We start from the raw sequence: 24,154 nt of genomic DNA, 5'->3' as shown, positions 1-24,154 counted from the left end.
GCAAACAAAAGGAACATGTTCTATTTAATATATTTCAAACATATGGTTTCTAGTTTGATATTCAACTGTCGAATATGACTTTTTAAAGCTGTTATGCTGAATGTGGCTGACTTTTGTGAAGAAACTTCCAGCAATTTCCCAGAAAACCTCAAAAGATTTAGCCTTAGAAGATGAAGTTATGATAGCTAGGCCCCATGGAGGACAATGTTTTCATTTTTAGTCCCCCATCTATTCAGCATTATTCCTACCCAAAGCACATTTTTGTGTTCTCAATTTACAAAATACAGATTGAATTTTTACTGCACAGGTTAGAAGTAACACCAATGTCTGTTTATTGTGATATTTGCAAAGTATCTGATGTGTTCATTGATGCTATTCCTGTATCATTAGTATACCACTGTGTTAGATTACCAATTACCAAAGATTAGCAAGCACATTATTAAAACATATATTTAAAAACTTTGAAATGGAATATTATATACTGCAATTATAAATACACTGAAAAAAGGAGAATTGGGTTTAGCCTTGACTTCCTAGCCTAGCCCAGAGATTTGAAATTCCCTAGTGATTAAATCCCACTGGATTCAGAAAAGTCGAATGCACTATTTTGTGCTGCATCCATATCAAGTACATTCCTAGATAAAACATACTTTTTTGGAATTAAGAGAGGTGGAAGAAGAGTATTCTCCATAACAAATGCATCATTGCCTGTAATATCTTTCAAAATAAATTTGTTAATATTTAAGGAACCTTTAGCCTGTAGGCTATTTTAAAAACAGTGTCACTTCTGATCTAGTGATTGATATGGAAATGGGGAGCTAGTAACAGACATCCATTATATCTGAAAAAATAGAAATTTGCATTATCATTTTCCTCCAGAGCTTCCCCAGAAGGATCTGAAAATATATGTCTATATGCAGAGCAATGAATACACATTTTCAAATCACATAAAAGTTCTTTAAAGTTTATACCTGATTTAAAACACTCAAACATTTATACCTGAAAACATTATTGTTTGCACAATTTATGATTTCATTTCACAATTTTTATGGAGGGTTTGTGTGCCATTTATTGTCCTAGATGAACCAAAAATGCAGTCATTTATACAGGCATTCTTGCAAAATACCTCCTGATACTATTTATTTAGTTCTAGGAGTTTGTAGTTTGGTACACACAGTAAGGATCTTTTAAATATTATTTTCCCTTTGTGTAGCATAACACAACTAAATAAACTTTCCTGAAACTTACACATGGGATTTCTTAACCAATGCATGAGTCTTACTAGGAGTAACTTTTCTGCCATCTTCAGTTGTGTTAGATTACTATTTGTCCCATCACATCTAACCAGAACACTAATTAATTATGATTGGGGAAGATTGGAATTGTAGCCCAAAATATATGGCGAGCTCTGAAGAGCAAAGGCTGCTCTTAAAACATGAAAAAGAACTAACTATAATATATAGCTTGTGGAATCAGTTACCATATTATACACTGCTATATTGTAGTTCAGTTTGTATTTAATATTTTACTCACTAGTGAAATGTTAAACCGAAAAGACATTCAAACCAAAGGCTGTTCTCTGAATGCCCTTTGAATATATGATCATCCTGGATAAAAAGGAACATATGCTAATCTATAACTAAGGCAAGATTTTTCTCTTCATGTTCCATTAAAATTTCCAAACTCTTTTCTGATAGAGCATTGTTTCTTTCTGGTCCCCAAACTTACACATCCATGATACATACGTATTCAACAACAACAGGGCTTTTCAACCTTTTCACAGATTGTACCACTTTTAGGATATGGCAATATTCAAGTACCATCAGTTGCCTAGCAAAGTGTCAAAAACTTGATGACCAAAAAAAGGGAAAAAAGTGATAAAGTACAGGTAGTCCTCAACTTACAACAATTCACTTAGTGACTGTTCAAAGTTACAATGGCATTGAAAAAAGTGATTTATGACCATTTTTCACATTTATGACTGTTGCAGTATCTCCAGGGTCAATCTACATTTGGATGCTTGGCAACTGGTTCATATTTATGATGGTCACAGTGCCCCAGGATCATGTGATCCCCTTTTGCAACCTTCTGACAAACAAAGTCAGTGGAGAAATCGGATTCACTCCTCCTTTTATATCCCCTCTTCTCTGCTCCCTCATTTATATCCTCTTCTCTCCCCTTCTTTTATATCCTTTCCTTCTTTTATATCCTCTCTTCTCTCCCCCTTTATATCCTCTCTTTTCTTCCCCTTCTTTTATATCCTTTCTCTCCCCTCCTTCTTTTATATCCTCTCTTCTCTTCCCCTTCTCTTATATCCTCTTTTTATATCCTCTCCTCTCCCCCTTCTTTTATATCCTCTCTTTTGTCCCCCCTTTTATATCCCCTCTTCCCTTCTTTTATATCCTCTCTTCTCTCCCTTTATATCCTCTTCTCTTCCCCCTTCTTTTATATCCTCTTCCCCCCTTCTTATAGCCTCTCTTCTCTCCCCCCTCTTTTCTCTTCCATGCACATCCAGCTGATTCCTCTCAAGGCTGCGCTTCTCCACCTCTCTGTCTCTCTTTGGCAGTCCCCTTCTCTCCCCCCCCCATTGTCTTTTTTCCCCCTCTCTTGGGCTCCTGCTGAGCCCCCATAGCCCTGCAGAAGCACCAATCACTTTAACTGCATGTGCCAATCCTGGGGCTTCTGCCCAGCCCCCATAGCCCTGCAGAAGGGTGTGCCGATCCTGAGGCTCCTGCCTGGCCCCCATAGCCCTCCAGAAGTGTGTGCTGATCCTGGGCTCCTGCCCAGTTCCCATAGCCCTGCAGAAGCGCTGATCAACTGTAGCTGTATGTGCCAATCCTGGGGCTTCTGCCCAGCCCTCAAAGCCCTGCAGAAGCATGCATTGATCCTGGGCTCCTGCCCAGCTCTCATAACCCTGCAGAAGCACGCGCCGATTCATTACTCCTTCTCATCATTAGACTAGACATATTAGTTCCTGCGACCATCATATGTTTTAGCCTCCAGACCCCTAAACATCTTTGTTGCTCTTCTCTACACTCTTTCTAGAGTCTCAATATCTTTTTTGTATTGTATTGTATTGTATTGTATTGATCAGAACTGGATGCAGTAAGATCCAGTGGTCTTACCAAGGCAGTATGTAGCAGTACTAATGCTTCATGTGATCTTGATACGATTCCAGTTAATGCAATCTAGGACTGCATTGACTTTTTGGTAATGTTCCATAACTTGTCCTATATTAAAACTGTAAGTACCAACTGCTGTCAGAATATGGGGCAGGGCAATTTGTGGTAGCATATTTTCTGCTAATTCAAGAACTGAAAACATAGCATGTTAAGATGGTTGTGAGGAAAAGTCCCCAGTTACAATATAATAGTAAAGAAGCCCTGGGTTAGATTTATACACTTCAATGAAGTTTATTTGATTTTTGTTTAGCCCATTTTGTAAATCCTATCACTGCAGTTTGTAAACTATTGCTATTATAATTGCTATTAACAATTGCGACTAATTTATCAAAACAATTGGAACAAACCATGACTGAGTATATTATGTGAATCAATCCTATGGGTCCCCAAACACTTTTGATGCTGCATCTGACTGATAGAACTGTCTTTAGCAATCAAGTATCTTGTAGATGTTTTGGCTACAGTTACCTGTAGCACAATCTATCTGCTAGGGCTTAGGCTGGAGAAGTTTGGATTGGACCAATATTTCTCAGCCTTAGCAACTTTAAGATGTGTGGATTTCATGCTGGCTGGAGAATTCTTGGAATTGAAGTCTACAAATCTATTTGTAGATTTGTATTATTTGGCTATTTCTTCCATGAATAGGTGAAAGAAAATGGCAATCTTCTTTACCTGAAGGAAGTTCTAATTCCAGGGTGTAGCATATTTGTAAGGAGCAGCCAAGATTTGACATGGCCCCTACTATTAATATTTGCTTTTTTTTGTCCCTACTTCTTAGGATTATTGCATCTACTAGGCTTCTGCTTTAGCAAAGATTGCTGCTCTATTGCTGTAAAGATTGAAGAAAGCTGCTTTAGAAAGCAACAGCTCAATCTGCATTCTGCAGCTGACATCATATTGCAGCAGCATTTCCTGACTAGTCAGCCTAAAGATGGTTGTTTGTCTTGTATAACAACAGCCTCATCTTGGTATCTAGCAATGCAATTTGGAGAAACAAGCCACAGGTGTTAAAAGTGCTTCCAAATATATTAAAGGAAAGCCTCTTCCTCTACCTGCATTTATGTTATCTTTGCTCGTCATTATCTTTATGGGAAATTCCAGATAGTTAGCAATTAACTCAGTCTTGCCAAGGCTATCTTATTGCAGCTGTGGGAAGGAGAGGCAGATAATTGTTGGAGAATTAAAGCCTTGATATCAGCATGAAGAACACATGCTATCTGCCACAAAAACATCTAGCAAAGTTCTGATGAAGCTGGAATCTGGCTTAGGAAAATTCTTAACTCTAATCACTAAAGGAGGTTTTAAATTTTCACATCACTTCATTTCAGCATGTTATCCTTATCTGGGGTGAATTACTGATCATGAAAATCTGCTTTATATAGCATGCTTTGTATGATGTATTTTGTTTGCTTGTGACTTGGTGTGAATTCAGCCAGTTCTGACTTGCAAACCATATTTGTACAAATCTACTACTCTACATAAGATTATACAATCTATTTTAACATAATGCGGCTTAAGAGTAAATAAACACTTAAACTTATTGAAATGGACATTCCAAGATATTTTTTTCAAAATTAAATGCAGCATTAATTATAGGGCATTGAACCCTTTGTAAATAGTAATGGTGGTAAGTTAAAATGGGATTATGAATGCTTTGGACTTGTGGATTCATGTGACACATTTTGTATCGAATGTGAGCTAATGTGAGGACTTTCAGACAAATACAGTAAATTGGATTTATTAAAGGAAAATAATTAGTTCTCAATTCTATGTGTCTGCAGAAAAAAAGAATCCTTCCTTTGACTATCTGAGTTAACTAAACTTTCTGGTATATCAAGGATTAGTCAGAGCTAAAGCATGCCTCTTGATTAGATGAGATTCTTCTTAGGAGCCTGGTAAAGTGATTAGTCATGTTTTCATCTCAACCCAAACAGAATTATTCTATTCTATAGAAAAAATTATAGTGAGTTGCTGAGAAGCAAAATCTAAATGGCACAAATAACTGTGGGCTAGTTCAAGCTTGTGTATTTTTTGACTCCTAAAACTGCCTCAGTTGAATTGGAATAGTCATGAAAGTTGAAATACAAAGAAAAGGACCACAACAACACCAACCAGTCTTTATATATGCAGATTTACATACTGTATAAAAATTGTGGTAATAAGAACAATAACAAGTGCCAGGAATATATAGAAGAAAAGGATGGGATCTGTGCTTTGAAGCTTATCAGATAACCGAGAGCTGACAGAGGGATGTTTGCTAAGATCATCTCCAAATTACTGAGGATAGCATTGGGAAAATGGGCCAGCAGTATAAATATGGGTGTTTTTCCTACAGATTTTCAAAGCTGTTTAGGGTCATGCTAGACATATGTTCAATACCACTTAAAAAAAAAACATAAGCAGCTGTGTGTGAAAATCACTGAAATAGCAGTGATTGGGGAAGGGGAACCTCCTTTATGTATAGGGAGGAAAGCTTCCATTAATAGCATTATTTTGTGGGATGCAATCAGCTTTGTATATTAGGTTTCCAGTTTCAGTTCTGAACCTCTCCAGATAGGGCTGTGAAAAGTGCCTGTTGAACCAATGTCAGCCAGTGCAAATATCAGAACTAGATAAGCCTATGGCTTAGCTCTGTGTATAGCCAATTGATTTTTATAAAAAATGTGCACTTGAATGCAAAGATGTACTTAACATCCCGCCTTGTTCAGTGTTTAAGCTAACCCTTCCCCCAATCCATCTCTAGCCATCAAGAATGCTAGCTAAATGCCAAATCACTACTGATGTGTTATTTAAAGATGCTTACAGTCATTTCTGTTGCTCAGGCAGTGAGGTTGAAGACAGCTTGTTATAAGCCATCCAGCACAGAAAATCAGTTGCCTGGATGTTGCCACATAATGCTTGTTTACTATATTTTGTTTCTTCCTCTTTTTTCTCCCTCCTCCTGCCACGTACAGCTTACTGCAGGATTAGCCTTCTTCCAGCTGTTGCCAACTTGTGAACAATCACAGTGCTGTGAGGGACATTTTGGTGACCTCATCTCAGACATCTCTGCTTGCCACAAGGAAAAAAATTAGAAAAAAAAATTTCTTCTGTGAATATGGAAAGAACTTGTTCATTCAAAAGAATCCCAAATGTAGGCAGAGACTGTCATCTAATGCTCCAGTGAACCCACATCTCAGGAAGACAAGCCTAAGAATCCCATTTTTTTCTAAGCCTATAGAAAAGTACTTTTACTCATTCAAGTTCCTGAAAAAGTGTCAGAATACATAAATAGTATACAGGTAGCCCTTGACTTACAACAGTTTATTTAGTGAGCATTTGAAATTATAATGGCATTGAAAAAAGTGATTTATGACCGTTTTTCACACAACCATTGCAGCATGCCCTTGGTCACGTGATCAAAATTCAGGCACTGGCAACTAACTCATATTTATGACGGTTCCAATGTCCTGAGGTCATATGATTACCTTTTGTGACCTTCTGACAAGCAAAGTCAATGGGACAACCAGCTTCATTTAACAACTGTGTTACTAACTTAACTGCAGTGATTCACTTAACAACTGGAGCAAGAAAGGTCATAGAATGGAGCAAATGTCACTTAACAAATGCCTCACTTAACAACAGAAATTTTGGGCTCAGTAAGTCAAGGACTATCTGTACCTCAGAAGACAGGACTGTGGAATCAAGTGGTTCTGAAGGACAGAGTTCTGTGCAGGTAATACTCACTTAACCACAGTTGTTACATGAAGTGGTCTCTAAGTGAATCCCTGATGGTGTTTATGATTTTACTTCAGCCTTCTTTTGCTTTACAGATCTGCAAAGGTCATTAAGGTGAGGACTGGTCACAACTGTTATTTTTTCATCACTGTTGCAAGTACAAATTGTTGCTAAACAAACGAATTGCTAAATGAGGGCTACATGTACTCACTAGGGCATTATAACTGAGGTAGATAGCTTATATTCCTATCATAGGGTGCTATTGATTTGTTCAAACCTCTCTGGTTAAGGAGACCCTTCCTTTACCTATGGCCTGAGAGAGAGTCAGAAAGGTGTTAGAAAGTAAACCCCAAACTGGTAAAGAGTGCCAGAGACAAAATAAAAGTACATATCTTTTGGGGGGCTTGGATCTCACTAATTATTTCTTTACCCCTGCCTATATGCCCCTTTAATTATCCCCAAGGAGCTACAGTCTTTGGCTGCAGAAAGATACCCTACCAGTAATACAGTCAGTGGTAAAGAAGAAAAAAACTTAATGATCAACCGGTTACAAAAGAGAAGGATTTGAATCTCCATGTACTATGATTGCTTTGGTTTGCTTAACTAGAAGCAACCCAAACGAACAACTTCAAAGAACCCTTTTGAGGTAAGGAAGAATGTTAAAACATCCTTATGCCTGCTTTTAAAACTTGATTTCAGTTGACTAGAGAAATCTTACTGCCATGCATGTTAGGTCCTCTGGCAACATTTCTTTTTCATAGCTGCTAATCTCCTAGAGAGTTTACTGTATGACATCCACTTCTTCCCTTTTGTTTCTCAGCAAAATAGTTCCTTGAGAGAGTGATTTGATCAGGGAAAAATGCAGGCAGATGGGTGGGAGCTGGAAGAGGTCAATGTATGAGTATCTTCTGAAAATATGTAGGGGAGGGGGAGTGAGGAGCCTAATTCTCATGTTCTTCCATGTCTAAGACAAGACAACCCTTCTTTCCCAGCCAACATAACTGTCTGAGAGCTCGTTCAAAATGAGCACAAAGTCATGATTCAGACTGACTTATCTCAAATAGCTGATGCTTCCAAAATATCTCTGTGTCAAACTGGGCACCGCTATAATTAGCCAGAGAGAAAATTTTATCCATTTTTCTCTTTTTGGGGTGGTCAACTGTTGCTGTGAGAATATATACTAATATATTCAGAGATCCTTTCAGATTAAGCTGTCTGATCTTCCCCTCAAGGATACTTTCAAAGATACTGCTTCTTTTAAGGAGTGTTTAACTTATGGTTGCCTGAATCACCCTTGAAACAAGGGGGTGGGCAGTTATTACCTTGTCAATGAAGGTTGTTTGTACCAGTGGGCAAAAGTGCAGACTTAGGTTGGCAGAGCACATGGCCAGAGACATGTATGGCTGCAGTTTTAATTTCATTGAGGCTCTCTCCTGATATGGAGAACAGTTGCTTCCAAGAGTATTCAGTTGTGTAGGGTGGTAGACAAATGAGGTTTAAATGAAAAAGGAAATGCACAAGGATGACTTTATGCATGCCATCCTCCCTGTTTAAGCCACACTATATATTATAATTGTAAAGTGGAATTAATACAGGGATTGTGCTGTATTCAGCCGCTTTCTTGGCTAAGCAACAGCTTTATATATGGCAGTAACAGCAAATTCAGGGGCCACCTGGAAGGCTTCCAAACACAACATGTAAACTGTCCTCTTTTTGGGGCTGGGGGGGGCATGGAAGCATGAAAAGCAGTCCTGTTTCAGATTCTCTGATTTTACCTTTGTTCCTGAACATACATTGTAGATAAGCTGCTGCAGTAGCTATGCAAAGCTGTAAGTGCTAGAAACAAACTGTTATTTAGGATTTTGCATTGCCAATGCCTGAAATAGGACATACAAGATGCAAAGTTATATTTCAGCCCTCCGTGTCAGATCCTTAACATACATTGAATTCTGTACACTCTCTAGAAGTATATAAAACAACAAGCTTGACATATAGATTCCCCTGGAATGATAACAATGGAAGACTAGGATTACATTTCCTTCTGAGGGTGCATAATAAACAAATAATCCTATCTCAATCAGAGTTCTGGTGCAAGAAAAATGAACAGTGTGCTGATGAACTGGTTTCAGATCCAATCCAAATTTTGTGTTTCTGGTAAAAAGAGGAGAGGAACCATCCTGCCTAGCTGGTGTCTCAGTATCTTGCTTTGGAAAAACAGTTGAGTTGGTCTTCATTTTTAGCACAAGACAGTTAGAATATTGTCCCAATGGATGTACGGTTACTCTTCCCTTTTCTAGACTGTTCTTTTTTTAAGTGGCATTTTTCCCAATAGTTATTTGAAAGGGTCTCTATCCTTAAGTATAAATGTTTTTATTTCTAGGGAATGGAAAAATCATGGCATCACTTGTCATGATGAAATCAATCAGCCAGTGGGAATGAAGGAGCATATGAAGTCATAAGCAACTTTAACTGCCAGTTACCACAAAAGAGCAACTAATACTTTTTGTTTGCTATAAATTGTTCCTTTTTTCTATTTCTTTTTTTAAATACACAAAGCAGGGAGGAGAGAGACCATGGTAGAGAAATGAGTTCCGTCCTCCATCTGCCTTTCCTAGCCTGGCATTCCGTAAGTGTGGTAAAACTATCACTCTATGGGAATTCAAATTGGTTTTCAGACTGGAAACACCAGTTTAGGAAGCATTGACATATAGCAGATCACCTGAAAAGAAGGCTAATCTTGTGAATCTGAACATATCCAGAATGCCAGATAGCTTTATATTGTTTCATTTTGCTCTGATATCTCCTAAGAGGCTGATGGGAGGCCACAAGAGAGCATATACGTCTGTTCAAACCTTAACTTCATCTTCATCCTCTTCATCAACATATTCAAAGGAATCATTGTATCTCTCTGTAACAATGGCTTCTTCATCACTGTCAAACTTGTCGTGGTCCTCCTCCTCTTCCTCCTCCTCCTCCTCCTCCTCTTCCCTTATTTGTTGCCACCCAGTAGAATATTCCTGTTGCTCAGGTGCACCTACTTTCAAGTGCCATGAGTTGGTAATTGGGCTTTCCCATGTGGTTTGTCTCTTTGGATGATCTTGTGGAGATGGGCTGCAGTAGCTGCTTCCTGCCTCATAATGGCATGCTAAGACATGGGCAGCATGGTTGAATTCTCTTGCTTCCGTGTTACAGTCACTGTGGTGTCCTTTTTGCCAATAGGTCTCTTTTGGCACTGCCCCTAGTTCAGAACTAGAACTCCTGCTTCTCAAACAGGGAGATCCTTCCTCAGACAACTCTATAGAATGAGAATCTCCATTGGCATAGACCAAATGTCCCAAGGGTGATCCAGGCTCAGAGTAATCCAAAAGGCTTGATGCATTTTGGCTTTCTTCACCATTACCATGATGAGATTCTGACTTCCCAAGTAGTGAGCCCTCTGACCAGCTCTTGACGTGAAGGGATGAGTGAGGCTCACTGCTGCTTGGGGGTTTACTTTCTTCACAGTCTGTCTTTTCCCTGCAGTCAAAGCTGTTGCTTCCTGAGAAGCTGATGACATGAAGAAGTTCGCTCATTAGAGAAGGGCCAAGGTCCAGGCGGAAAGACAGCAAGGAATCTGAACGTTGCAATGCTGACTCAGCAGGACGGGAGCTCTCGGGAGCCTTCTCGGACCGGGGAACACGTGGAATGGTGCAGAATCCAGATTCTAATCCTGAAAGGCCATGAAACCAACAATGAGAAAAAAAAATTGAACTACTTCTCTGAATTACCTGTTATAGCAGAAGGTGACAATTCTATATTGGTAGAATGTGAAATATGAGGATAGGTCGGTAGTATTTCCCAATTCTAGAGAAACTAGAGATTTTTCATGTGCCCTACTCATAACTGCAATTTTCAAGTTGCAAATCTCAGGACAAAACAATTTGACAGCAAATGGATTAAAATGGGCAAAAAATAAACAAGCTAATGAAACCCAGTCATATATATTTGACTGCACCTGGAATTTCTAGGACCAGATTTCAAAATGGTTCTTTTTCCCCCCTGTCCTTTTCTTTAAGCTCACAAATAGTTTGGGGAGGTGGGGAGGAGCCGAGAGATCAAGGTAGGAAGATGAGTTATTTCCTCCTCTTAGGACTTAGTCAAGATTCCCCTGCAAGAGATCACCATTTCAGGAAAAGTCTATTGTAGAGCGAGTGCACCATGTCAGACTAACATTGATTCACATTTGCCACCTCATGCACATTTATGTTAATAGTGCTCAGCTAAAATATGCAAATTAGTCACAGCTCAGGGGATTGTGAGCTGTTTCTAATGAACTGTTCTTGGTGCCGAGAACAAATTTTTCATCCCCTGGGTTAACCTAGTAGCCATCCTTCAGCAGTGGGCTCCCAGAGCCAGTAAAGGAAATATGTAGAAACAGGTTCAGAATTAGAGTGTTATATTATATTTCTGTGTCTGATTTCTCATTTTATGGCATTCATCTCGTGTCTATGTGTATTCTATTTCTAGACTAAAATTGAAGACATACCATACTCTTAAAAATTATATAAACCCACAGAGTCCATAATCAGGAATATTAACCTCATCACAACAATAGTTCTGTTATATGCTGGCATCGCGCCGTTTAACATCAGTTTGTAAGTCATGGCTCTTGTGGAACACACATGTTGTCATTTGCTGCCCCTCCCTCTAGAATGTCAGTGCGCCTGATATTACAAAGTGCTAACACATTGGCAAAATATCATAACACATTGAACCAGAAACAATTATTTATTACTCATTTTAATTTTAACCCCATTCAACATGCTTTGTGAGTTCAGATTACATTCCTGAACGATGGGATTTCTCAAATCTAAAAGGTGCAAAGTAGAGTATTTTGTGAAACTCTGGCCCCTTTATCCTCCTAATCAAAATTACTGTATGTCATATATTGGCAGAAAGAACAAAATGGATACTGTGACAGTTCTTCCATTAAATATAAATAGTGCTGCATTATCTTCCTAGAGCAGTCTTTCCAAACCTGGTGCCTTCAAGGCTGTGTATTATTTATATTGTAGGAAGCATTATGTTTCGAATATCAGTTGCTGGAGAAACAGGTATCAGGAGGAACCAAGGAAGTCTATGAACATCCTATACAAATCTGGGGTAGCCTCTGTGGAGAAAAGAGGTTGTTGGTCTAGACCAGGGGTAGGCAACCTTGGCTCTTTTATGACTCGTGGACTTCAACTCCCAGAATTCCTGAGCCAGCATCGTTGGTTCAGGAATTCTGGGAGTTGAAGTCCACGAGTTATAAAAGAGCCAAGGTTGCCTACCCCTGGTATAGACAGATCCAGTTGACTGTCAGGCCCAAACCCAGAGATGACACACTGAAATCCAATCAAATTCTTTATTTGCTTATTCCTAATGGACAGAATCTTGCCAGACTAAAGCTATAACCTGCTAGATATATCCTGAGAGATTCTAGGGTGTGCCTACCCTGAACATCTTCCTCCCTCCCTCCCTCCCCATCCAGCTCAGGACTCCGCAGTCTCTTAATTTGGGCCGCTGATGGAATTTACTGCCTCCTCCCTGGGGAAGCCCTGTGCTGCTAAAGCTCTTCTCCAGGTGTACATTCCATCACATTGGCTCTTAATTTATTTTAAATATTGTAGCCTGCTTTTTATTTAAAAAGCATAAAAAATGATCCTATGATGGTTCAATATGGTTACTTAATTTTCCAAGGCACATTTCAGCCATTCTCATCTCTAAAATAAAGATATCTTAGGTACATAGGCACTGCCTTAGTTAAAATCTTCTGTGAATATCCTCCTGCCTGTTGCTAAACTTGTAATTCTAAAAGCAATATGAATTATGCATCAGAGCCAGCTGGCCTAAGCAATGAAATATTGGTCATGCTTATTTAGGGAGCAAATATATAGGGAGCAATGGAACTGCAAGTTTGATTACACTCAGAAGATTGAACGGATAAAAGCAGAAAGAATGGGGAACTAGTTTTCTCTCTAAATGATTGGTTAACCTTATCTTTTCTGCACTTTGCTCATGAAGCTGGAATTTATAGGAGGGATGATAAAGTGTAAAAAGCTGGAAAGGGGAATGTGATTGCAACAACTGCACAATTCACAAAGAACATCAGAGGGCAGCATTCTCTCATAACTCTTTTGAAGAATGCCAGGAAAGAACAAGGCTAGACTGGCAATGTAGGCAAAGATAACTGTGCAGCTGCAGTTGCTCAAATTGACTCTCCTGGTCCCACCTCAGTGAGAATGCTGCAGTTTTTTTTACTGCAGATGCAGACATCACAGGAGGTAAAGAAAGCAACTGCTAATTAAACAGGGTAAAACCTGGATGCATTCCATTGTTTTGAGTTGAGATCAGAATTGGGATAGACTTCTTCCTATGTTGATTAGGTGGATGCACAGAGGATTGTCTGAAAATATCTGAGCAATGGTTTAGCATTTGACACTGGAGAAGATCTGTTCTATTTCATTCTGGTTTCCTCTCATGATCCAAATCAAATTTCTTCCTGTACATACAGATTCCTCTTTTTTTCCTATTAGCTGCTTGCTTGGCATTCTGTACTGAATATAGATTCCCTTGGTAGACATAGGCCATGTTTCCAGCATTAATGAAAAGTATCTTCCCAAAGTCTTACATATATATCTCCTCAAACCTAGCAAAATAGCACAGATTTATAACCTTATCCTAGGTATGTTTCCACTGATGTATGTCTCATTGCCTTTGCTCATTAAGATTTAAAGTCCAAAACAAGTGTACAGAAAAATAATGCCTTTGATGAAGATTTTTCTCCACTGCCCTATATAACTCTTCTTTTGACATATTTAGCAATTCTCCAAATAGACACATGTCATTACATGTATTAGCATAGGCCCAGAGTTAGTTCTATGTTTACAGTAATGAAATGTCCGACTTCTATAAGCACAATGTCAAAGTTATGATCTATTTATTGGTTCAAGGTATTTTATTGTTACACCAATTTCAGCCATAAAGGATTCCAATCAGTGATGAACAAAGTATTTCATTTGAGACATGCTAATCAAATACATTTTACAGCATTAGAGCCATAAGCCTGGAGTAGACATCTGAGTCACTGCATGTCAGGTAACAAATGCATCTGTCTGGAAATGCATATGTTAGCTGTTGCATTTATATTTCTGAATTTTAATGTTCTAGCTGGAGGGCACTCAAACAACAAAGCCAACAGGAAGTTGAATTAATCAATCAGCATGCAGGATGCACATCTCAACACAATGTGTAGTTGAGATTTGGAAGGTGTGAGCATCATCAACCCCTTTGCAGCATAGGTACGCATTGATGCCTACGTGCAGTTGCAGACAAGTCTAAAAAGCTAAAATCAGGAGGCATGTGATGTGTGTTTTTATAAGTGGAGAGATCACATCTTCTGTTTTGCTCCTATCTCTCTGTTTACATTCAGCATAATGTGAAGTGACGTATACACAGAGAAATCTCTGGATTATATATGCTGGTTGTTAACCATGTATTTCTCTATATGTTAGTTGGAAGCTTGTTCTTTTCCAGGGATTCTGACTTCCTTATGTAGAATTTGTACAGGTGTAGGCATTTCTTATGTCATGTTGAACATATCCTATGTTTCAATTTATTCTGATTACTGCAACATATGCAAAATTCTTATTTGCTGGTTATTTAGAGCTTGGCAACAGATTTTTATATTCTGTTCACTTTTAAAATTTAAAGTTATGTTGTCACCTTGTGGCCCCCCCCAAAAGCAGATCTTATTGCTCTGAATTATTTCTGTTCTATTTTTTTATCAAGTTAACTCTTCCAAAGTTTATTTTGTTTATGTACCACTGACATAGTTTACTCAACTGCAGATGGTAAGATTTTGATTTAGAATAAGCAATATAGTAATAGATAAAAATAAAAGTTATTAGCAAATAGATAAACAAGGATATTGCAGATATATTAAACATTAAGAAATAATTGGTATGAAACCATCTGTACTAGTGTTTATTCTGCAGCAATAACAACAACATTATTTTTGCAATTTTTAGACTCTTCATAATATACTTGCTTCATTTTGGTTGCACTTGCCAATCTCATGCATATTTGCAATTGACGATTACTCCACCCCTTCCCTTTCCTTTCCATTTATAACCACACTTCCCATTTCTAATCTCCTGCTGTCTATGGATTGCTGGGTAAACCAGAAAATATATGTAGCTATTTCTGGCCTTATCGTTATCATTCCAGGAAAATGCCAAGTGCATTCTGGAAACATACGACTTAGTAGAATTGATGTAGACTTGAAAATATGTACCAGAAGAACCATCAAGACAAAAAAAATGACGAAATTTTAAAGCATTCTCAACTGCCTGCTGGCACTTGGTTGAAAGGCCAAAACAAAGGACATCTGAAAGCTGAGTCCCATTATGATTTTCTGCTAGAAACCCTCCATTTTCAGTCTTTTATTTTATACTTTAAAAAAAAATAGGCATATACTTATAGAAATTTCTTGTTGCAAAGCCTCTGAAAAATTCTTAAAAGATGTCATTTGAATATGTACTAGGACAATGCTATGACTTAAGAGTCAGTATGTTATTCAGAATGATTGGTAATCACATATTGCACAACTGTTTTCAATAAAAGAATGGGAGACCAAGAAAAGAAAATTACTAGAGAAGAGAATCATAGAGACTGCAATGTAAGATAATGTGTGTGATAGACTTCCCTTAAACACATACTACAGAATGGCACTCATCAATCCAAAATAGACTTCTAAAAATATTATTGAAATGTCTATTTGAGTGTTCTTATGAAATGTTTTTGTTGGTGTATCTAAATCAGTGTTCCTCAAACTTGGCAACTTTAAGATGGGTGGACTTCAACTCCCAGAATTCCTTTGCCAGCATAGGAATTCTGGGAGTTGAAGTCCACCCATCTTAAAGTTGTCAAAGTCGAGAAACATTGAACTAAGTAAACCAAAGCACAGAAAGAATTAATATCTAAAACAAGATAACCTGTTAAACTCAAACGAGTTACCCTAGAAACCACCTACCATAGTCAGAGAAGCTTGTTGGGGGTTTCTTGAAGGCAAATGCTATACCAAGATCATCAGTCTCGTAGTGAGTCTGATTGAGCTGAGGCAGTGACACAGCATTTTTGATGATGGGTGAGATGGCGGGAGGAGCAGATGAACCCTGATCCTTGTTTCGGCTTCCCCGGTTCCTTAGCGGGCTCCTTCTCACATGCCACAGTGTACGAGCAAAGAAATTGTGGGGTTTGACTTCCTCTCCACCATGGTTCCTAAGGAAAGAAGTGTCTCCAAAGGCGTCACCACCACGCCCTACATGCATGGTGTGACGAAAATCCCCCAGTGGTGGGCTGATCATCTCTGGGGTCAACTCTGTTTTGAATCGACGTTTGCTGTGTGAGCCAGACACCCAGCCAATCACGGGTAGCTTTCCAAGACTCATTTCCTAGCCAGTTGGCAAAAACCTGACCCAGAAATTTAATGTGTCCTTCAGAAAAGGTTGATGATAATCTGGAAGTATACGGATATGACTTAAGGATGGTCTCACACACCTGCACCCCCCATTGCTTATGTTTTTTTTTTCACTGTTCTTCTTTCTTCTATACTATTTAACAAAGAATAAAAAATAGGCCTGTCACGGAACTTCTGGGTTTCTTCCAGGACAATGTTGTCTAATTTGCACTGTTCTCCCCAGTCCAATTTGATAGTGACCCTTCACAGTTTTCATATAGCTATTTATCTGATTTGCTTCTTACAGGTCTGGATGAGCATAGGGAATCCCAGTCTCTCTTTTTGAACAGCAATGGTCATTAAAACAGTGTTTGCATTTGTTTGACTCAATGTATGCAAAGCTGGAAAATCAATATTATTGAGCTGATTCGTCTTCCACCATCTCTCTTTCTCAATTTCTTTTTCAAAAACCAGCAAAACCATGGAGCAGCAAGTAAGAAGGGTCACAGTAGGAGTCTCACATCTCATATCACGAGCCTGGATTGTTGCTACGGAGCATCCTAGAGAAGATAAAAGAGACAAAGTAATAGTTGAAGTTCCAAAACTATTTTAAAATGATGAATTTGAAAGTGAAGATTGCCCATGTGTGCCAGTAACCAGTCTGTAATGAAAGTACAATGCACAAGGTTAGGTAGAGGAAAAGTTACATGGTGCAGTAAGCAGATTCCTTCTGGAATCCACCACCAGGTGGCACAGATGGTTTTCTGTCTGCAAAACCTATATTTGTATTTAATACACAGTGCTGTTGATCAAACAATTCTAGAGAGATTACATATTAATAGATAAAATGACTTTCTCCTTTGCCTCCTCTGTAACGTTGGCTGGAATTATAGTTAGGTTGAAATAGAGCTTGATGGCAGAGTTTGCTGCAGTACACTATTTCTCTATGTCTGTACCCTCCAGGTCCGAGGCAAATGATTGGCAGGGAATGCATCATCTTGCAAGAACTTCCCAACTCTTTTTCTGCAGAGCCTCAGATCCTTATTACATTCTGTTCTAGCTGTATGTGACTTAAAAGGATCCTTCCCTAACATGGGGTTCTGGGGCAAAGTAAAATAGCTAAGATATCTTCAAGTCAAAGTCAACTTTTGATGACTTACAGACATATCCATGTAGTTTTCTTACCAAACAGTTGGTTTTTTTTCTCCCAGGATATTCCCAATGTATATTTTCAACTGGTGCAAAATATGGCAGTGTGGGCAATTCTTGGGGTCTCTAGGATGGTCCATGTTACACCATTGTTCTGTGAGCTGCACTGGCTGCTGGTTGGTTCTGGGTGCAATTCAAGGTCTTGGTTATTTCCTTTAAAGGCCTGCATGACATGGGTCCAGGTTACTTGAGGAACTATCTCACCTCACTAGAAAGGGCCCTCCCTATCTGCGCCAGCAGAGAAGGCATGTTGTGAGCCTTGTCAGTCAAGAATTCTGGCTGGCGGGGTCCAGGAAAAGGGCCTTCTTTGCCCGGGCTCCTATCCTTTCGAACATCTTAGCCTCTGAGCTGAGATTGGCTCCCACCCTTCTGATCTTCTGCAAGAGCCTGAAGACCTGACTCTGTCAGATGACTTGGAGCCCAAATGGAGGAGGAGCAACGGTTGTTGAATTAAGATGCAATCCCACCTCCCCCCAGAGCATCCTGTTCCCTCCCTCCCCATCTTTTAACTACAATTTTATCTTTATTGGGATTTTTATTTTTATTTTTTTTAGATATTTGCTAGGATTTAATGGTTTAATGCTGGAAGCCGCCCAGAGTCATTTCATTAAGAGATGGGTGGCAAATAAATTCACTAAATAAATAAATAATAAAATAATATTTAAAAATTTCTTGGCCTTCCCCCAAATCCTGAGTTTTCCTAGTTGTCTTTCATTCCATTACAAATGGTCTCTGACCATGCTTAACTTCTGAACCCAGACAAGGTTGACCAGTACTGCCACCTGCCATTGCCCTCAATAGTACAGTCACCATGGTGCTATTTGCCATTATTAGCCAATTATAAAAGTTGTAATTAAATACATCTGAGGACATCTGATTGAGGAAAGCAAACATCTTTCCTGTTCCTCATTTCAGTAATGAAGATGCCCTGGTCAGATGTGCTTATAGTTAATCCAATCCTTTCAACCAGTTGGGATTTTGTGACCATATTCAGTGTTTCCATAAGTGTAACTGCTTGCTGGATTATTGGAATTATAATGTCACATCTGGAGACCATCAGGATAGGAGAGCTATTTTACAAACTAACGCTTTGAACATGGAAACAATCCTGCATAGATACTGCTTTGGTGAACCAAAGTCTACACAATACTACACATTGACTGGCATGTACTTGAACCCACATGCATCTGTTTTTGCTCAATATCCAACATTTTAAAGTGCCAGATATTTGAAATATTACCAGCATTTGCACATTATTAATGTACTGGCTTAATGAAATGCTTCTTTATATACTTTTTTTCAGTGGAAAATGTTCTCTCCCCCATTGTGCTGACTTAACCATATCCAGAAATCTCTTCAAATGTCTCCTTTGTTTTCTGTGTTGTGGCTCACCTTGGAAAGGCCAGAAAGGCAGAGCAGGAGTAGCTACTGAATCACTAAGTGGTGTTCCAGCTCCGTCTTTCCTTTATTTTTGGCTCTGTTTGTTCATTCAGAGTTACTCTTATCTACTAGGTTTGGAAGCTGGCAAATATTAAAAAAACAAAAACTGAGTAACTTCAATTGGAATTTATGGCACACACTAACTGCTTTTTAAGAGGAATGTGATTGGGTTGTAAAGAAGCAGTTCATGTTTAACAACCTGTAATTTTAGCCTATACACAGGAAGAACAGAAAGTAATGGTCACCTATACTTATCAGAACATAATAAAAGGATTGCATACATATAGGTGATAGGAGTTATGGGGAATCTTGCTGGATTTTATTCCCATGCATTTTTGCTTGTGGGCTCTGTGACCCAATGTTATCCTTAGGAGACAGAGCAGAACAGGCACTGACTCACAGGAAAATTAGAACTATACTTTATTGAGATAATCTATACTAAAAGAACCTTGCAAGCATGCTTGTGTTTTCCCTACCCTCTCTCTTATACTCCAGGAAGTCAGGGGGTTAACAATCTGAGTCTTTTTCTAATACTCTCCCAACTCTGGGCATAACACATGCTTCTGTACCTGTTGTTGTTCTAAATGTTTGGATGCCTTCTCCAAGTTATGTCCATGGTTCCCTACACCTAATCAAGTAACACATTTTTGCAGGACATCTCACAAAGAGGGAGGTGTAGGTAGCACCCTTTGTGTCTCTTGTCGGTAATGATGTCCCAGCTCCTCCTTTCTTCTGATGAGTATAAGAGAAACAAGGCTAAATATATGAACCTCTACAATGCTGAAAGATACCAATCTATTACACAAATCAGAAAAACCTGTTCTAGCGGGACCCTGCTTAACAGTATCAGACTTGCATTTTACTGAAAAGTACCCAAAACTATCCATTTTCTTTCCTAGAATGGAGGTTAAAATTTGCCCATGCTAGTGAGAAAGGCTATGATTTTTTGTTCTTCTTCAAGCAATCCATGAGAATTGTGACTTTTCTCCATCTCCATCTCAGTTACCCTCCATCGTCAAGGGTCTCCGTCTCATCTCAGTTACCCTCCATCACCCTCCTTTCACTGAGGCCTAGCAGATCTCACTAATATCATCATGAAAATGCTGACAGGAGACAGGGTGGAGAAGAAGGAGACAAAAGAGCAGAGGAAGGTATTTGCATGTGGAATCTGCTCAAAAGCTGTGGCAGGCCAAGCAGACGATTATTTTCTATTTCTCAACATGACTCCCATTTAACAAACACAACTTTCAGAAACTCAAAAGTGTTGCTTTCTTTTGGATTTGCTGTCCATTGCCAGCAGCCACCTCAGCCTGCTCTTGCTAAAGAACTTTGGTTTCTTCCAAAAGCCACAACTTTATGTGCCTCCTTATCATCCATCTTTGGTTTTACTCCTCCTTTCCTTCTTTTTTCTGCCAACCAGCCTAAGTTACTATTGCAAGGACTGTCCCAAACACTGCTGCCCGGGAGCAACATAATCAACAAAAGTTCTTCCCACTCCTTTGAATTCATCAGGAATCCAAAATCTAGTTATTCTTTTGTTTAAGGAAAGTTTATGTACAGCTACTGATAAACAATGGCTGCATTGGCATCTGTCTGTCTGTCTATCCATCCATCCATCTTTTAATTTAATTGATTTGATTTAGGTGCTGCCTGACTCCAGAATTAATCTGGCTTCCTTCCTTCCTTCCTTCCTTCCTTCCTTCCTTCCTTCCTTCCTTCCTTCCTCCCTCCCTCCCTTCCTTCCTCCCTCCCTCCCTTCCCTCTCTTTCTTTCTCTTCTTCTCATAAGAATATTTACAGTACTTGACTACTGAATCTAATGCTGTTTACTTCCAAATGTGTCTCTAAATAGCACATGTTGTTTTACATCCCTTTTGTTGCTTTTTCCAATGTCCAGGCTGATCTTGTCCAATTCAAATTTTTTTCCAGATGCAACCGACAATTATCTTCATCGTGCCTACTCAACCCAGTACAGATGAAGGGGAAAAAACATGACACATATGGAGGGTGATAAGTTGGGCAAAGCCATCTTAATTTCTCTAACTTATAAGGCATTCTTGAACAACAAGTTTGTTTTATTTCTGTCTTGTCTTGATATAAGAACCCTAAAACAATTAGGAGTGAAATTAGAAAATACGATCAGCGTCTTCTTTTGTTTTAGGAAATTCATGTCTGTTATCCAGACAGTCATAGTTTACACAGAACATGAACAGCCTGTTAGCACTAGAATGCATTGCAGTTTACAAGTTCAAAGGCTCAACCAGAAACACTACTTTGAAAAAAGAGTTCCAGCAAACAAATGAACAAAAATGGAAGGAAAAGGTCCAGATGGCTCTTTGTGATATTTGCAATCCAAGCCACCCCAAAAGGTAGGAATATAAAAAGTGGAAAGAGCTAACTCTGGATAGTCTGAAAAAAGAACTAATCCTGCTATGTGCCAGTTTTGGGTTGAAATCCAGAATATTTGCTGGAAGGACTGCTTTCTTGCTAATTTTTTCCTTAGCAAGTCAGCAATTAAAACACAGGCTATTTAATAAAACACTAAATTAAAATGCTACCTAGAAGAGGAAATACCAACATCTGGAAGATCTCTAGTTGCTTCCGGGGCCTAAGAAATTAGACTCATAAGCCACAGCAGAAACATGAGAGGTTTTTGTGTGTGCATACGAATGTGTGTGTATATATGGATCACATGGAATACTCCCCCCCCCCCCAGACAGGCTCATGTTTAAGTCTGGCATCTTAAAGTACTACTACTTAGTTCTATTCACATGATCACACTCCACAGTTAAAAAGAAATTCTGTTTCATGCTTGAAAAGTTAAGGAGCTCTAGTCCTTCAAGCGTATGATATAAAATCCCAACTATTTTATGCACACGCACACACCACAACTTCTACCTCAGCACTTTTTTTTCCCCAGGCTGCTCCATATGGTACATCTGTCTTGACTCAAACCATTTCTCCATCCTAGGTGTTTTCTTCTTGTCCTACTCTTTCTCTCCTTCTCCTATTGCATCCTGTTTCTTATAATTCCTCACAACTCCAAACATCCTCAACTTGGTGCCATCCAGATGGGGTGAATTATAGTTTCCTATAATTCCCAAGCCAAAATGCTGAAGGCATAAAAAAATGTAGGGGACTGTTGCCTCTTCCCCTTAATTTTCTTGTCCCATCTTCATCATTACCTTCATGTCTTTCAATTTCTTCTTCAACCTTTCAAGCTCTACCCCATAATTTCTTTTCCCTCCTCCTCTCCCTTTCCCACACTCCGAACGACGTACTAAAATTCACCCGTGACTTGCCGAGTGTACAAAAACGTTAAATTCTAATCTTTAGAATTTACCTGTCCTCGGGGGTGGAGGGGAAACCACACAAGACTCTCGCCTTTCTGAGTTTTCTAAGTCTTTTTTTCCACCGAAGAAAACTTGCCGAGGAGAAAACAAGAGTTCTGAAACTCTCTTTTACCACCGCAGCCAACGGCGGAGCTCTTAATGCCAGGGACGTTAAAAGTACCTCAATCGTAGCCTCTTTTTTTTCCCCTTTCCCCGTCGCCGTCCCTGCACCGGGGACATAAAGAAGCAGAGTCAAGGGACGGACACGGGAGAGGGATTTGGAAAGAGATGGGTGGAGTTTCAGCTCTGATTGACCAATCCCGAGCCGACAGAGAATGAAGTTGAGTAAAGACGGAATGGCTTTCAAAAGTCCAGCCGAGGGAAATTCAGAAACTCGTGATCTTTCATCTTTCCCCTTCCCCACCCCTCTCTTTCCGACCGAGAGCGTCCTTCTTAAGAGGCTGAGATTTTGAATTTTTTCCTTCCATGAACAAGGACTGAGGAATGGCATTTTCAGCTTTGGCAGGTTTTTCTCGGTTTATCAGGAAAAAAAGTTGGTTTTATTAGATCGACAGTCTCCCTCCCCACCGTTCCCCCCCCCCCATACATCTGCACACAGCGACTAAGCGACTACAGGATTTGAACCTATACGTTGCAGCTTCATCCTCCTTTCTTCTTGCAGAGCCAAATGTGGATCAGGACGATGGGGAAGGAAGAGGAAGTCTTTATTTCCCGCGTGCATTTTGTTTACCTGAAGCAGTAGATTCCAGCTGTACTCAGTGCGATCCTAAACTCACAATAGTACGCGACAACTGCCTGTGGGTTTCCAGATGCTGCTGAACTACAGCGCCCATAGTCCCATCCAATATGGTCAAGGAGTAGGGAACGTAGGTGTTGTAGTTTAGCAATATCTGTAGAGTTACAATGCTCCATGCATTTAAGGAGCTGTATTTAACATAGCCAGGGCTTTTTTTTTTTTTTTTGTCATAGAACGCCCAGAACGGAGTTCCTGCACCTTTTTTGGATGTAACCTTGTAGGGTAGGCAAGGCGGGTTGTATGACGTGTGTGAGTTCTGGCACATTTATTTTTTATTTTATTTTTTTCAAAAAAAGCACTGAACATAGTGTATAGATAGGGTTTCCTGCCTGAGCAGGGGATTGGACTAGAACATCTTCAAGATCCCTTCCAACTCTGTTATTTTGCCAGGAGTGTCTGTGTGTATGCGTGTGTGCTCAAACACACATATGTGGATCTGCAGTTTCAGACTGCCATTATTTAAATGGAGGAATGGAAGATTGATATTTCGTACTGCCCTGACTTACATTGTTCTTCTGAGTTCCCAGTCAGTGGGGATGCAATAGTTACTGCAGGAAGGTAAAATGGATAAATAAGAAACTTTGTTATCGACATGGCTAGGAAGTTTTTACAATGATATACGATGAGGTTATATATATCACTGAAAGGCAAAGATTTCTTTATGTTAAACATGACTTCTGGTAATTATATGGCTGTACCAGTGTAGTTTTTGTGCAAACAGGATTGAATAGTTTGCTATAACTTTCTTCCCAGATTATTTTTCAACTTCTTAGCAGAGCTTATAGCCTTGCAGTTGTTTAATAATCTCTTATGCAAACATTAACCTGATCCAACCCAACTTTATTCTGAGATCAACTGAAGTGAGCAATGTGTTGCAACCGACTTATTTCTGTTTTTCTAGATACTTGTTTCCAGTGTCACCCATATATCACATTAAAATATTTCTTAAAAATATCCACAAACACACATTCACTGTTCCA

The 24,154-nt window shown here is 39.2% G+C and overlaps 1 protein-coding gene across 1 annotated transcript; it reads right to left on the bottom strand.

Annotated features, from left to right (window-relative positions):
• Window positions 1-8,412: 8,412 nt before the first annotated feature.
• On the bottom strand, window positions 8,413-22,697 carry CDC42EP1 (CDC42 effector protein 1). The gene is made up of 3 exons (XM_039333578.1): window positions 22,369-22,697; window positions 15,952-16,937; window positions 8,413-10,608 (listed from the first exon to the last, which is right to left on the bottom strand). Exons 2-3 carry the CDS (start codon window positions 16,367-16,369, stop codon window positions 9,746-9,748), a joined length of 1,281 nt encoding a protein of 426 aa, XP_039189512.1. The 5' UTR covers window positions 16,370-16,937; window positions 22,369-22,697; the 3' UTR covers window positions 8,413-9,745.
• Between the last annotated feature and the right edge of the window lie 1,457 nt (window positions 22,698-24,154).

The sequence above is a fragment of the Crotalus tigris genome, unplaced genomic scaffold (assembly GCF_016545835.1).
Source record: "Crotalus tigris isolate CLP2741 ecotype Arizona unplaced genomic scaffold, ASM1654583v1 scf7180000024506.7606697, whole genome shotgun sequence".
In the NCBI taxonomy this organism is placed as follows: Eukaryota; Metazoa; Chordata; class Lepidosauria; order Squamata; family Viperidae; genus Crotalus; species Crotalus tigris.
The sequence above is the reverse complement of the archived record's forward strand: the minus strand, read 5'-3'. Positions and strand labels throughout refer to the sequence as shown.